The 15,782-nt window shown below is 41.6% G+C and overlaps 1 protein-coding gene across 5 annotated transcripts in view; it reads right to left on the bottom strand.

The window, feature by feature from the left end:
- The window catches only part of LOC109396047 (adhesion G protein-coupled receptor E4-like), an 88,453-nt gene that overhangs the window by 61,892 nt on the left and 10,779 nt on the right, over positions 1–15,782 (bottom strand). For 4 of the 5 annotated variants that reach the window (XM_019667583.1, XM_019667587.1, XM_019667585.1 and 1 more), the window contains exons 3-13: positions 15,170–15,220; positions 13,277–13,399; positions 11,062–11,211; positions 7,921–7,952; positions 6,960–7,095; positions 6,359–6,466; positions 6,013–6,197; positions 5,270–5,437; positions 3,525–3,719; positions 2,071–2,306; positions 80–146 (exon numbers count right to left, since the gene is read on the bottom strand). In XM_019667583.1, the coding sequence (XP_019523128.1) occupies positions 80–146; positions 2,071–2,306; positions 3,525–3,719; positions 5,270–5,437; positions 6,013–6,197; positions 6,359–6,466; positions 6,960–7,095; positions 7,921–7,952; positions 11,062–11,211; positions 13,277–13,399; positions 15,170–15,220 (1,451 nt within the window). Of the gene's footprint in view, positions 1–79; positions 147–2,070; positions 2,307–3,524; positions 3,720–5,269; positions 5,438–6,012; positions 6,198–6,358; positions 6,467–6,959; positions 7,096–7,920; positions 7,953–10,136; positions 10,259–11,061; positions 11,212–13,276; positions 13,400–15,169; positions 15,221–15,782 lie in introns of those variants that run through there. The other variant, XM_019667586.1, reaches the window with a different exon arrangement.

The following is a 15,782-nucleotide window of genomic DNA, read 5'->3' as shown; positions in this document are numbered from 1 at the left end:
ATAAGATAAGAAACACTGTCTCTATGCTGGGTCAACCCAGGGCAGGCACAATAATAAATCATCATCAATGGTCACCTACCAAGATAATGATGGCCACTGGCCCCATGAAGCTCCACATGAACCCTTTATCAAGCTTGAGCCAGCAGCTGTTGTGAGAAAGATAAGGATTAACTGCTTATTTCTCAGAAGACAAAGGACTTCAATTCAGGCTCCTGTAGCAAAATCTGAGCAGTGCCAGGAGCTATTTAGGTCAGACCTGAATTTTAGATGGAATCGGACATGGGTGTTCATCTGACACAAGACTGTATGCCCTGAGCCTCAGTTTCCCCAAGTGTAAAACAAGGCCAACAGAATTATTGAAAAGATTAAATGATTACTGTGGCTATCGACCAAGTCTTGAAGTCAGATAGGGTCAATCCTCTGACTTTGTTCCTCTCCTTCAATATTGTGTCAGCTATTCTGGGTCTTGTGCCTTTCCATGTAGACATTAGAATCAGTTTGTTAATATCCACAAAATAATTCTCTGGGATTTTGACTGTGAATGCATTGAACCTATAGGTCAAATTGAGAAGAAATATCTTCTTGACAATATGGAGTCTTTCTATCCATGAACATGGAGTATCTCTCCATTTATTTGAATCTTCTTTGATTGTTTTCATCGAAGTCTTCCTCATATAGAAAAGATTAAATGAGATAATGTGCACAGTGTTTTTGCACTGTTTTGATACAGTTCCTGGCAAAGACTAAAGGCTCAATAAACGTAGGTGTCCTAATAATAATAATTACTATAATAAGAAAGAGAGTAAAAATAATAATTTAACTACAGCTATAAAAATACAAACATTAGTTAAGCATATTCCATGTACCAAGGACTCTGTTGCCAAAAGACTTTGCATTCTGTCATGCCTTATGTTGGCAAAGGTAGTATAACATTCTGAAAGAGGGGACCTGGCACGATGAAACTGGCAAAAGTAACAAGCAACTGCCAACACTCAGTGGACAGAAATGCTCCCACACTTAGTTTTATTCCAAGGGTTGCAAACTATGGCCCACAGGCCAAATCCAGTCCACCTCTTGTTTTTATAAATTCAATTTTATTGAAACACAGCCACACTCATTCATTTACTTATTGTCTATGATTCGGCTGCTTTCACACCACAGGGCAATTTGAGTCATTGCCACAAAGACCACGTGGTCTGCAAAGGTGAAATATAGTTACTATCTGTCCCTTTATAGAAAGTTTGCCAACCCCTGATCTACCCTATCATCTCCAGAATCATTCTGGCAGGACATAGGATTCAAATTTAGAGACAGAGCATCTTTTTTACTTCAAGAAGGAAAGCCTCCTACATGATGTTTTAGCACATGCACACCTACTTCCTAACCCAAGTCCCATTGCCAAAATACTAACTTTTTCAACTAGCTTTGCAGAGGTTTCCAAACTTCTTTAGTGAGGCAGCAAAACATGGCTATGAAGAACCTGCCTTGGGAATTCTGACTTACTCTCTTTTCAGATGTGACTTTGAAAACGTTTATTAGATGCACTAAGGCCCAGAGGTCCTGCACACGAGGTGATAAACAATGCCGACTTAATGGGAGAAGATGAGATACTGCATATAGAAAGCATTATCTCGGATGCATCACAGGCCTTCGAGAGTTGTTGCTATTGTTATTCTTTACATTTTGAAGATTAATCTCAACCTGCTTAGCCTACCCTTATAGAATCCTGCAGAACATAGAGTCCACAGGTTCTTAATGTGGGGTCATGAACTTGCTTTCTTGCCCCTGAATTTCATGAAGTTGTGTTCAAAATTTTGTGTGTACATACATTTGTCTGTGGAAATAGGCTCCGGATGTCACCCAAATTCTTAAAGGGACCCAACCCCCAAAATGCTGAGAACCACAGCTCTAGGGATTTTTAAGAGAAAATAGAATTCAGGTTTAAGAAAGGGCTGGTTTGAAGTATAAGTCAAAATCAGAAAATGGATTTTTAAAGAAATGTATTTTGATTTCAGATCATGGATTGGCCATGGACACCACTTCTACCTTAAACACACTCATCATGCTTACTGAGTGTATGTTCCGTAATTTTCGTGTCCTACTGATGCAGACACAGCCACAATCAGAGCTGGAATCCCGTAGCCCAAAGGGTACATGAACCTCTTCTTGAATCTGCCTGTGCTGGTGTAGTTGGCCACCCTGAGGTTCCTGACGGTGAGGAAGAGATGCAGCCCTTCAAAGAGCATCCAGGTGAAGGAGGCCAGGTAGAGGTAGTGAAACACGCCTGCGATGATGGAGCACAGCACCTGCAGGGAAGAGGAGAGTTAGAAAGGGGGTGACGATGTCGTTTACACCTGATTCTATCCTCAGCACTTATCAGTGCCTGGATGCTGGTCTGGAATTTCAATTCCAATACTTGTGACATTTTGCCTGGGGCAACACCTTTCTAGGGGCTTTTACTGGCTGTGGAAGTCTGCTTACCCCATGCATGGGGGCAAACCAGAAGTGCCAAGGAATGGATGCCAGGGGAGCAGCTCTTAAATCCATGATGGATTTTAGGAAAAATAATAGTGTTTTCATAACCCGCTGGCTGTGAGTTCATAGACTTTCAGGATTAAAAGGAGCTTTGGAGAACATTTAGTTCCAAATATTCCTGGATGTGATGGTGATCATTATCATGATGAAAATAAAAGCTAACATTGTTCTCTGTGTGATTAATCCAGATTATGTTTGATCTTGCTAAGTCCTTACTAGAGCCCCATGGTGATGCCCCTGTTTTAGAGAAGAAGTTTAAAAAAGGGGAGTCACTTCAACATGGTCATATAGTGAGTAGGATGGAGAGGTGAGATTCAGGGGCAGATTATGTAGCAAAGACACTGTCCACCAAAAGCTCAAGCCTCCCTCCATGCGTCCGTTCTGGAATATAGATCTGTCACTAGGACATGACTTCTCAGCCAGACATTACAGTTCCCGGGACTCTTGCAGTTAGGTGTGACCATGTGATGGGAGCTCTAGCCAATGGAATATGAGAGGAAGTGATAAACACCCCCTCCTGAGGTGGCCCATGTGAAGCTCCCTCATGGGACTCCACCGTGCTCGTGTTGCTTTCCAGTTGCCTAGAATGGAATGGACCCCAGGATGACCCTAGAAGCTGTGTATGGGAAATAGAAGAGCCTCCAATCAGCTTGAGGTTGGAGGATAGACACCCTTCAAACCTGTTTTCTCACCCTCTACTGATATATAAGGGAAAATTAACTGTTCGTGTGATTAGCCACTGAAATTTTGAGTTCATTTGTTTGAGCAGCTATTGTAACCCTATCTATACCATCAAGTTTGACTCTCAATCACTTTGCTAAATGTCTCCTCAGAAAGTACAGGTCTTGTTAAAGTTATACAGGAGGGGAGCTGAAATGGGAACTCTTGCTTTTTATTCCTGCCAATTACTGTCTCTTTCCCCAGCTTTCCTCAAGACAAGATGGGTAGGTTTGTTTATGACAGTGAGGTAATTTGGTTAAATCACCTACCTTCGGTTCAGTTTGATTAATCCCCGTGAGGAAGAGCAGGTTGGCCAGGAAGAGGCAGATGGAGAGCTGCAGGTGGAGGGAGGTGCTGGTGTTCTGGATGGCTTTGCACAGCAGGAAGGTGAGGGCCGCCAGGAGGAGGCACAGCACAGACAGGCTCAGCCCCACGTAGGTGATCACAGCCAGGGCGCGGTCTGCCTATGAGCCACCAAAGGAGAGATCTGTTATAGTCTCCAGCTCTGCATTTACGTTCCTGATGGGGAGTCAGATGGGTTTCCCAGTTCAGCCCCTTAGATCAGTGACTTAACTGCTCTGAGACGTGGTGTCCCCATCTTCAAAATGGGAACATAAGATCATTTACCACACAGGGCTGTTGAAAAACTGACTCCACTGGACTAGCACTGTCCAACAGAAATATGTGAGCCATGTGTAACTTAAATTTTTTAGTAGCCATAGTTCTAAAATGTAAAATGAAACTGGTCAAATTAATTTAATAGTATATGTTCAAAGTATTTTTAGTTCAAAACGTTGAATATAATAATATAATAAAAATATAATCTGTCCAAATTACAATTAATGTAAAACCATTATTAATGAGATATATGAAATTCTTTTTTTTCATATTAAGCCTTTGAAATCCAGTGTATATTTTACACTTACAACACATCTCAATTCAGATGCTATCTTTTTAATGGTGAAAGGGAAGTGTAGTCCTACTGAAAAATAAAGTTGTATTTGATGGGAAAATGTTTTACACTGCTTCTTCACTTAAATAAATTAAAATTAAATAAAATTAAGAATTTTGTTTCTTCAGTCACACTAGCCACATTTCAAGTGCTCAATAGCTACATGTGACTGGTGATCCTGTTGGACAACACCGCACTCAAAATTAGCCTCCAGCAATGCTAGGATTTCTTTATCTGCCTTGTTCCCTGATATATTTGCAGTGACTAGAGCAGCATCTGACACATGGAAGCACGCATATATGAACTCATTGAATGAATAAAATGAGGCCATACATGTAAGTATGCAACATAATGATTACATACAGTAAATATTCTTATAGTAAATATTCAATAAATGGGAACTAAAAAGAAATAAGGGAAGAAATTAGATACATTTTTTTTTAACCTGAATTATCCTACATGTGGTTGGGACATGAAAAGTTCAGGGGGCTGTGCCTTTTCACTGGTGTCAGTCAGTTGCCTTTCTCTGGTCTGACTAGGAAGGTTGAGGTATAACTCTCTCTTGCAGAGGAACAGATGCTTTTGATCCCAGGTTACTTTGGACCCTTCCACTATAGGGGCTGATAACCCAACTTTCCAATTTCTGAGGGCTTCCTCTATTAGCTTGAGCTCATTCTGCCCATGCCCATGGAAGTGTCAGAGAATTGATTGTCCCATGGATAAAGCTTTCAATTAATGACCAGAAGGAGGTGGTGTATAAATACCTCAGCTTTCTCTCTATTTAGTTAGAATGAACTACATTGACTCTCAGACTCCCCCAGAGGGAATTAAGCTCCAGTTACCCACAGGGGTAACTGCCTTGATAATGCCTTCGGCATGGCTTCTGTCCCTTTCCCATTTCACTTCTCTAGTCCCCTGCTGGTACTTCCTGGAACTACCTCTCAAGTAAGCTACTTCCACTTGATTCCATATCTTGAGTCTTTTTCTAAGACATGGAGAGGAGGACCCCACAGTTTCCTGGACACACTCAGATTCACAGGAAGGGACCATGAATCTTCGTACCTTAGGAGCAAGAGCCATGAGGACAGCAAAGCTGGAAAGGTGGAAGCACTTGCATTTGGTGTAAGACTCAGTACTGCCCACATGAGTGCAGCCCTCCGTTGACCAGCTGCCTCCCTCTTCCGATTCTTTCCAGGAGACACACAAATGTTTGGCTCTTACAACACTAGGCTGCAAAGAGAATAGCATGAAAGTGGCTGTCTTTTTGGTTTTGTAATTTCAACTTAATAAGTTGGTCAAGGATACACAGGGTTGGGAGCTGGATTAAGAAAACCCCATCATCTGGAACACTTGTAGGGAAGAGTTTCATGCCACACCTGCTGTGGGCTTTATTCTTCATTGATTCTGCCCTGCTCTGGTCATCTCAGAGTCCCAGGAATTGACATTTATGAAGTGCTTTACCCAGGCTGCTTGTCACTGGTAGAACCAATGAGAGGAACAGGTGAGAGATCATTGGATGAGAGAAGATGGAGGCCAGGTATTTCTTCCAGACACCTTTCCTGCTGCTGGCTATCTGTAGGGCAATCCTTCCTTCATGCCCCCAGCCTTCATTGGGCTTGATGATGCTCATCTCTCTACTGCCTTTTTAGGCATAAATGTGATAATAGCTTCTCTGGATGCCTCAATATTTCTTGTCATTTCTCTTAATCCTGAATGATCAGAGCTGTATTTGGTTGCCTGCCAGGACCCTGATAATACAGCCCTTTAAGGTAATGCAGAGAGAACCAGCCCTGGGTTTTTCTCACCTGAGTATGTTTGAAGGTCAGGAACACAGGTTTAGACAGATAAACTTTTTCCTTCATACCAATGGTGCCACTCACAACATGAGAGTTCAGCTTCACTTCCATTGCTCCTCTTCTATTGTTAAAAAAGGATCCATTTAGAATATCCCCAAGAGACTGATAAGCAATAAGTGCAACCGTACTCCTATCTGAGGAAAACATAAGAGAAATCGTTTTGTAGGGGGGTCTACAATTTGGTGAATTGGAATTGAAAACTTTGCAAGTCCCCACCCCTTGGCCCAGTCACTTAGAAATGAGACAACAGAGCCTAGAATTTGAAGGTCAAGGCACTCCATCTTACACACAGTACCTCCTGTGTTTCCTTTGAAAGCGTCAGTGCAGTTCAGATCCATTGTGTTATTTCCAGCTTCCAGAACAGTCTTCTCACTTGTCTCATTGCACCTCTTGGTTTCATAGACTGGAAACATTCAGAAAGTGAGTCTTTCTTGCCTCACTTTTTATGCCTAAGAAACTTGGGGAAGAATTCCCTTCTTTGAAAGACCCCCTACTGGTGACTTCATTTTCTGCATGCAAGGTAGACCAGATAGCACTCCCCTCCATGTCTCTTCCTAGTGAGGATGAAATGGTCAAAATGGCCTGAGCAACACACACTGGACGCCCAACTCAGAGGGAGAGAGGAAATAGTCATGCTTTCTAGAGCTGGAACTAGGGCAGGCAAATTAAACCTTTACCGTACAATAATTAAAGGGCAAACTAATTTAAATGGTATGTACTGAAGAAGCTTAACATCTAAAAGATTTCCAAGAAAATAGTCACCTGGGAGCAGATCTTCTGTATTTGGTAAGAATCCTTTAAGTGAACTCTTTCCACATCATATAAACACAAAGTCTGTTGAAAGATCACCCTCATAAAATTTCTTGGCTATAAGGAAAATAGTCAGTGTTTCTTACCTATATTAAGCACAGGATCTTCATGCTTTCCTGGAGAAGCAAAACTCTCATTCAATATGCTTGATTCCACGCTTTGAAGTAGTTGCGTAGCCTTTTTTGCAATGTACTCTTTGCTTCCATTGTTCTTTAGATTGGTCTTTCAAGGAAACAAAGCTAATTAGGTAGACTCTTATGGAAACTTAAGGAAGCAGAAATATGCGTAGGTGGTTTGGTGGACCCAGGAGACAATAATATTGATTAAGGTGCTACTAGGCTCTGTGCGATCAGCCCGATATGTGTTTTCTCATTTATCACATACAGCCCTGTGAAGGATGTATCCTTAGCGCCATTGTATTTATGAGAAAATATTTATAAATGTAAATGGATTAAATGCTCCAACCTAAAGACTAATGGATAAAGAATATGGGGTTTATACATACAATGGAATATTACTCATCCATAAAAAAGAATAAAATCTTATTATTTGTGACAATATGCATGGACCTAGAGGGTATTATGCTAAGTGAAGGCTTAAAGGATGAGATATCTAGAACCTACAAAGAGTGCCTTATGGAGAAAGATAGGGAGTGGGAGGTGGTGAGCAGGTGGAATGAGGCTCTAAATGCTTGATGCAAGTCTGAATGACCGCTGAGGCATTAAACCCTTTCCCAGGGTTTCTCAATCTTCTGAATTGACATTTGACACCAGATAATGGTTGTGGGAGGCTGTCCTGGGCTTTATAAGATGTTTGGCAGCATCCCTGGCCTCCACCCACTAGATGCCAGTAGCACCCTAGTTGTGCCAACCAAAAATGTCCCCAGACATTGCCAGATATCGGCCCCCGAGACAGAGGACAAAAATCACTCCTGCATGAGAAATGCTGTATTTTAAACGTCATAGGGAGCTGTGGTAGTGTTTGAGCAGGAGAATGACATGCTAAGACTATTCAGCTATTTCCTAAACCTAGCTTCACCTTACTCACCCAAATCATCTGTGTCTCCTCAACAGGTTTCTCTGGAAAAAAAAAAAAGAGTTGTTTAATTGAATGTGGGAGATAATGCACCCTGGCACATGTCTCTTCTTCCAAGCACCCTCAAGTTGGGTCTTTCCCTGATGCTTCCACAACCTATCCTAGTTTCCCTCTAAAAAGTCCCAAATGTCTCCTACAGTAGAATAAAAGGGAATCAGGATGGGGCTTTCAGTTCAATCATTCAGTCAATAGTATGTATGTATGTATGTATGTATGTATTTATTTATTTATTTATTTATTTTAAGATTTTTATTGGGGAATTGCGGGGGATGGGAACAGTGCTGGGGAATTGGGGGAAGGGGAACAGACAAGTTGCTGTCGTTTTGTTCTTCAGTCTAGTTGTGGAGGACGTTGCTTCACTGGCCCAAGTTGGCACCATCATTGCGCTCTTCCTGGGCGAGGCAGATCAGTCGCTGGCTTCTGGACGGCCGCTCACGGCGGCTGCTGGCCACTCACGCTGGCTGCTGGCTACACACGGTAGCCCATGGCAACCCACTGCAGCAGGGGCTGCAGCCTACGCCGTCGCCGGCGACTCATGGCAGCCCAGCTCCAGGTTGAGCTGTTGTTCAGCATCTTAGCTGTAGAGGGCAGTGTCACTGGCCCTCATATGTGGGATCCGAACCGGGGACCTCTGGCATCTTAAGCCAGCTCTTAACCAACGCGCTACTCAGCCGGCCCCAGTCAATAGTATTTATTGAGAAACTACTAAAAGCCAGACATAATGCCAAATGCTATGTGTCGAGATTGACAAAGAGACAAAGTGAATTCCCTTGTTTGCAGTCTGGTAGGAAAATCACTAAGCCAATAATTACAAATAAATAATTAAGAGATTGCAAGGATCTAAGATGTTAATAAATAGAACACGATGACTTAGGCGTATACAGAAGAGGCCCCAGCATACCAGGGGTGCAGAGAAGGCTTTCCAAAAGAATAGGTATTAACTGAGCTAATAATATGGAAACAGAAACAATACCTGCCATTGTCTACATAGCACAATATCTGAAGTGCTTTTATATACATTATCTCATTTAAAGGAACACAGAAGTTTCTAGAACAGAGTTATGTAGCATAATTGCTAATATTAATTGAGCCTTCTTAGTGCCTAGCATTGCACTAAATATTTTACGTGGCTTAATAATCATAGGTAAAGCATATTAGTTTCCTAGGACTGCTGTAACAAAGTACCACAAACTGTGTGGCTTAAAACAATGGGAATTTATTCTCTCATGGTTCTGGAAACTAAAAGCCCAAAATCAAGGTGTCAGCAGGGCCATGGTCCCTCTGAAGGCTTTAAGGAAGACCCTTCTTTGCTGCTTCTAGCTCCTAGTAGTTGTCAGCAATCTTTGATGTCCCTTGGCTTATGGCAGCATGACTCCAATCTATGCTTCTATCTTTACATGTCCCTCTGTGTGTGGGTCCCTAAGTCCAAATTCCCCTCTTATAAGGACACCAGTCTTATTGGATTTAGGACCCACCTTAATCTAGTATGACGTGATCTTGATTTGATTTTATCTGCAAAGACTCTATTTCCAAGTAAGATCACGTTTACAGGTTTCATGTGTGGACATGAAGTTGGAGGGATGGTACTGCACCCAGTAGGTGAGGTAAGCAGGTTCCTGAAATGACTCTCAGTGATCTTTGCCTCACATCCCTTTATTCATGCCCTTGTCTGTGAATTAATTCTTCCCCTGACTGGACCCCGCAACTCATTTCTAGTGACTAGAATACAGCACAAGTGAAAAGGGTGTCACTTCTGAGGTTAGGTTATGAAGGACTATGATTTCTGTTTCATCCACACTCTCTTTCTGGCTATTCTCATGTGCTTGTGATAAAGATGAACTGGAACATTAAACAAACATAATCAGTCAGGAGGGTCTAAAGGAGGAACTAGGGCTTATGGAAGTTCTCACACTCTGTGTAATCGTGAGAAACCTACATGCGGGAACCCGACAGGAAGAACTCTTATAATAAAGGCTACAGTTCTAACTTCCTTTTCTAGTCTATAAATACTCCTCCATTTTGGCACACAGCCCAGAGTGTGTATGTGACTTGCCATGTCTGTATGCACTGGGTTACAACACTTTCTTTTTCCAAAATAAATCTTTTTTGGTGACAAAACACTTAGTTGATATTATTTTTCAGTCAACACTTGTTATAATAAAGCATACCAGAGAGTCCGATGTAGCTAAGAACGGAGGGCAGCCTCTCATTAGCCACCAGAAAGGAACTGAGGCCTTCAGTCCAATAGCTTTCAAAGAACTGAATCTGGCCAGCAATCATGCGAGTGAGCCTGAAAGCAGACAAACCTTCAGATAAAACTGCATCTCTGGCCAGTACTTTGATTATAACTGTGAGAAACTCTGAAGCGGAGGACCAGGTAAGCCATGCCTCAATTCCTGGCCTACCCAGACTGGGAAACAATAAATATGTGTTGTTTTAAATCACTTACATTGGGGTCTTTTGTTATGCAGCAATTCAGCTGATGGTACTATACTTCTTTCCACTTACAGATGAGGCATATAGAAGCTAGTCATTACCCAAAAGTCAGCTGGTAAGTGGTAATGCCGAAGTCAATTCCAACTGTCTAACTCAAAACATGGAATTATACTAGAAATGAACAAATAAGTCAATAGGTTGTGGATAGTGAGAACCGAGTTTTTCAATGTTGAAGAAAGAAGTCACAAATAAGGAAAGAGGGAAGGCTAGATCAAACCCTGGTGTTGGATTTGAATTGGAGTTATTGGCATGAACTCATGGGTTTTAGTATATAGAGAGATAGACAGATGTAGAAATTGAATTTAAAAGTGAGTGAGAGAGAAAAAAAGTAGAGAAATCCAGTAGAAAACTAAAGATGTCATTTTGGAAGCCAGGGAAAGACACATAAAATTTTAAAGCAGTGACGTAGAGATGGTGATTAATACCATGGGCTTGAGTAAGCTCTTCTGGGAAAAAATTACCAAGGACAACAACGGGACGAAGGACAGGGCCAGGACAGAGCTCTGCTCTCTGACCCTGGCCTGACATCAGTGGAACTCTCAAAGTCTTTCCCTGCCCCTCCTCGTTCATGGTGGAGAGAGTAGTGGAGGTTCTTACCGTTGCATTCTGGATTCAAGTTAATGAAAAAAGACAGCACTTTGAAGATCAAACTGTCTTGGATACAGCTGCAGCTGTAATGTCCGATTTCATTTCTGCAATATGAGTGCTGCTTGCACTTTGCCAGTCCGGTCTTACACTCATCAATATCTGGGAATCAAGAGAAAATATCACTTTTCATTCTTGTAGAACTATACCATTTTCCATGGCCTGCGGAATCTCTACTACTCACCATTGTTAAAAAATGTACCCAGAACAACATCTACTCTTGGATAAGATGACTGGATAGTATGATAGTTCTCCTGAAGTTAATTTATAAATCTATGACGATCCCAATAAAAAATATCTACACGTATTTTATGGAATGAGATGAGTTGATACTATTATGCAAGAATGGCCAGAAAACCTATGAGGTGGGGGCTAGCCTTACCAGACATGAAAACATACTACAAAGCCTCAAAAATAAACAAAAGAACAATGAGATGCTGGTACATGAATAGATAAATAGACTAGTGGAATAGACTAAAGGTCCAGAAATAGACCCAATACACATGGAGCTTTACAATCTGATAATGATGCTATGTCATATCACTGGACAGGTTCTGTTGGCAACAATGTGGGAAGACAGGCGCTCTTGTGTGTTGCTGTTGGAATGCAAATTGGTACACCTTTTCTGGAATTAAGTTTGGAATATCTAATCAAAATATGTAAGGATTTACCTCTTGACAGATATTTCAATTCTAGGACTATATCCTAAAAACACATCTTCACAAATAGTGGAAACAGCCTAAATATTGGGAACGACTTAAATACCCATATGTAGGAGAGGGTTGAATAAACTATGGTTCATCCCACAGCTGTAAAAAAGAGAGTGGGGAAGATCTCTATGAACCAGTTTGGAGTAATTTACAGGATAAACTTAAGCAAAAAAACAGTGTTGAAGGGGATCTATGGTGTCCTATCAAAAGTGTGAAAGCCACAGAAGATAAGGAAAGACTGAGGATCTGTCACAGATTAGACAAGACTAAGGATCCTGACAAAGGCAATGTGGGACCCTGAAATGGTTCTTGGAACAGAAAAAAAGGACATTAGAGGAAAAACTAATGAAATTTGAATACAGTATTTCAGTAAATATCATTGATCATGGTGCTGTGGTCATGTCCTTGGTTAACCTTAGGGGATCTGGGTGAAGGAAATAAGGAATTCATTGTGCTATTTTTGTAATTTTTCTTTATGTCTAAAACCATTTTAAAATAAAAAGTTAAAAAAATAGATACATCCAATATTGTATGATTCCACTTATAGGAGGTCCCTAGAGGAGTCAAATTAGCAGATAGAAAGTAGATGGTGGGGCGAGGAGCTGGGGGAGATGGGGGAATTAGTGTTTAATAGGGACAGAATTTCAGTTTGAGAATATGAAAAAATTCTGTGGATGGATGATGATGATAGTTGCACAACAATGTAACTATTTAATACCACTGAAAGATACTCCTAAAAGTAGTTAAAATGGTAAATTTTATCTTATATTTTGACACAATAAAATAAAATGAATCCTAAATAATCTACCATTTTCTGCTTCACCTTCTGAATTGACACTACAACTCCCTCAATAAAACATTCAGTTCTACCAATCAGATATTCAGGAGTGCTAATTTACTCTGGTATTCAAATTGACCTTTAGAATTTGTGGAAATGAGAAAAGATTTGGCTGGAGCAGACGGGAGTAGTAAAAAGTGAAACTGGAAAACCAAGTTGGGGCCAGATCATGGAAGATATCAAGTGTCAAGATATTCATTTATTAATTTCTTCTCTTGATCAACACATTTTTATTGGGCGTCTGCTATGCGACAACGTTATTCTCTGTGCTAGGCATGCAGCAATGAACAAAACAGAGATGATCCCTTCCCTTGTGAAACCCTCAGGCAAACAAACAAACAAAAGTACCAGTGCTTTAACCTTCAAGATCCCAGGATCCTGGGAACTCCATCTTCCTCTAAAGAAAAACCAAGGATTAAGCCAGCAGCAGAATGAGAGTGGGAGGGGTACAAGCTGTAGAGGCTTCTCTAAAGGCATTGAGACAGCTCTGATATTTTCTATCTTGTAACATTCTTGCATCTTTGCATTACTATCACCCCTACAAATCACAGTGTTTAAGGCATAGAAGGAAGCCCCTGCCCCCTTCCAAACTCCAAAATGGGTGTGGATTACATCCTACCTTCACACGTCTCATTAGCTTCAAGGAAGTACCTCCTCCCAGACGCGGACTGAAACCCATCTTTACAAGCACACTGGGTATTGTTGAAGCAGCTGGCATGTTCAGGGCACGGAGGACAGGAAGCTGCAGGGAACACAAGATCCTTTCATTCATTTGCTTATTCATTTACTCAAGAAATATTCATTGAGCACCTATGATGTACCAGATGCTGTGGTCAAAACAATGTCCTCTAGGGACCAGCTCTGTTGGCATCCTCTTTGCACCCATCCCATACTGAATTCAGAAGCTCAAACTGTCCTACCCATGTCCCACCTCTGCCATCAACACCACTTTTGCCTGACAGGAGAACTTCTCTGTCAGCACCTGGGTTTCTTTACCTGAAGGTTTTCTTTGGCCACCAGAGTCCTCTTTGCTCACCACATGACAGAAAAGCAATGTTTTCTCCTCCAAGTGACTGACAAGAGTCAGTGCATTAAAAAACCCAGCTCTCTTACTAACAAAAATAATCAGAGAATAACAAGTGTTGGTAGATGTGGAGAACTTGTAATCCTAGTGCATTGCTGGTAGGAATGTAAAATGGTATAGCTGTTGTGGAAAACAGTATGGTAATTTCTAAAATAAAAATCAGAATTACCATATGATCCAGCAATTCTATTTATGGGTATATATCCAAAAGAATTGAAAGCAGGGCCTTGAAGAGATATTTGTATACCTATGTTCGTAGCAGCATTATTCACAACAGCCAAAAGGTGGAAGCCACCCAAGTGTCCATCAATGGATGAACGGATAAACAAAATGTGGTCCATCCAGAAAATAGAATATTATTCAGCTTTAAAAAAAGTAGGAAATTCCAACACATGCTACAACATAGATGAACCTTGAAGGCATTATGATAAGTAAATAAGCTCATCACAAAAGGACAAATGTTATATGGTTCCACTCATATGAGGTCCCTAGAGTAGTCAAATTCATAGAGACAGAAAGTAGAATGATGGTTTCAGGGGCTGGGGGAGGGAGAATGGGTAATTATTGTTTAATGGAGACAGGGTTTCAGTTTTGCAGGAAGAAAAATGTCCTATAAATGGATGGTGGTGATGATTACATGACAATGTGAATGTAATTAATAAACAGAATAACAAATGTTGGTAGGATGTGGAGAAACTATATTCCTTAAAAATGGTGAAGATCATACATTTTGTTATGTATATTTTACCACAATTTTAAATAATAAATAGAAGAAAACAGCTTCCTCCCCCCCTGGGGGAATAGCTCCAAGGGGCATGGTTCTTACTTTGTCCAACAGTCCCCAGAAGGTCAATCTCCAGTTGCCCACATGTAACTTCCTGAATATTGGCTTCTTGCCCTTCCACCTGAATTCCAACTTCTCACTGGTGCTTCTTGGGATCACCTCCCATATGAATGGCTTGTTCTCAAGTCTTTATCTCAGGGTCTGCTTCTGGGGGGACCCAACCCAAGACATGGGGCAAAGCAACACTATCTCCAGGCATGACTTGGGACACAGGCTTTTGGGAAAGGAAGGGAAGAGTCCAGTGTCTGCTAGCTGTGTGATCTTGAGCCAGCTACTTCTCTAGAGGGCCATTGGTCAAGCGGGGATAATGTCAGGACCTTCTTTGCAGAAATGTCATGAGAATTTAATGAGACAGAGTGTGCAATTTGCTTAGCACCAAGCTTGGTGCAATGCAAGAGCTAAATAAATGGGGATGATGATGGTGATGGCAGAGAAGGGGGAGCAGTCCTTGGGAGCTCCAAAGAGTCAGCAGAAGGCGTCAGGGATGAATATTCTCTCCATTGCAAAGGACTCTTTTCTTCCCCTGGAAGCAGGCTGCAGACCCCAATTTCCTTTCCCCTGGCCTTTGACAATCTTGGACTCACCTCCAGAATTCTTTGCTTCTGACCCTGACAGAGCCAGCAGGACACTGAGACCTGGAACAGAGAGAGAAAGAACCTTTGTTTGGCTAAAGCCTGGATGAGTTAGGGGCTTTGGCTCCCACTGCTCATCATACACATTCTGACTTCATTGTAGACTCTTCCAGGTAGACTATAAACATGAGGGTCATGAAAGGTGCTGTATATTACTGAAGTACAAGAGGTACACCTGATTGCTGCTGAAAGAGGTCCTACACCCAGTTCTAATGTGGGGGGGGCGGGGGGGGTTCCCATACCAACAAGCAATTCTTGGACACCAACTAGGTGTCTTACAATTCAACTCAATTCTGACACTATCTACCCAGAGACAGCATCAGATTCCACAGGTTAAGGGTTATAGGTTGGAAGTTTCAATGACACACCCTCCTTGGGTTTGATTAATTTGCAAAAGTGGCTCACAGAACCCGAAGAAACATTTTACTTACTAGATCACCAATTCATTGTAAAAAGATACTAATCAGGAGCAGCCAGATGAAAGAGATGCGTAGGGCCAGGGATGTGGGAAAGGGTACAGAGCTTCCATGCCCTCTTTGGGCATTACTCTCCCTGAATCTCCAGG

The sequence above is a fragment of the Hipposideros armiger genome, unplaced genomic scaffold (assembly GCF_001890085.2).
Source record: "Hipposideros armiger isolate ML-2016 unplaced genomic scaffold, ASM189008v1 scaffold_502, whole genome shotgun sequence".
Taxonomy (NCBI): Eukaryota; Metazoa; Chordata; class Mammalia; order Chiroptera; family Hipposideridae; genus Hipposideros; species Hipposideros armiger.
Note: the sequence above shows the minus strand (reverse complement) of the source record. Positions and strands in the feature narration are given on the sequence as shown.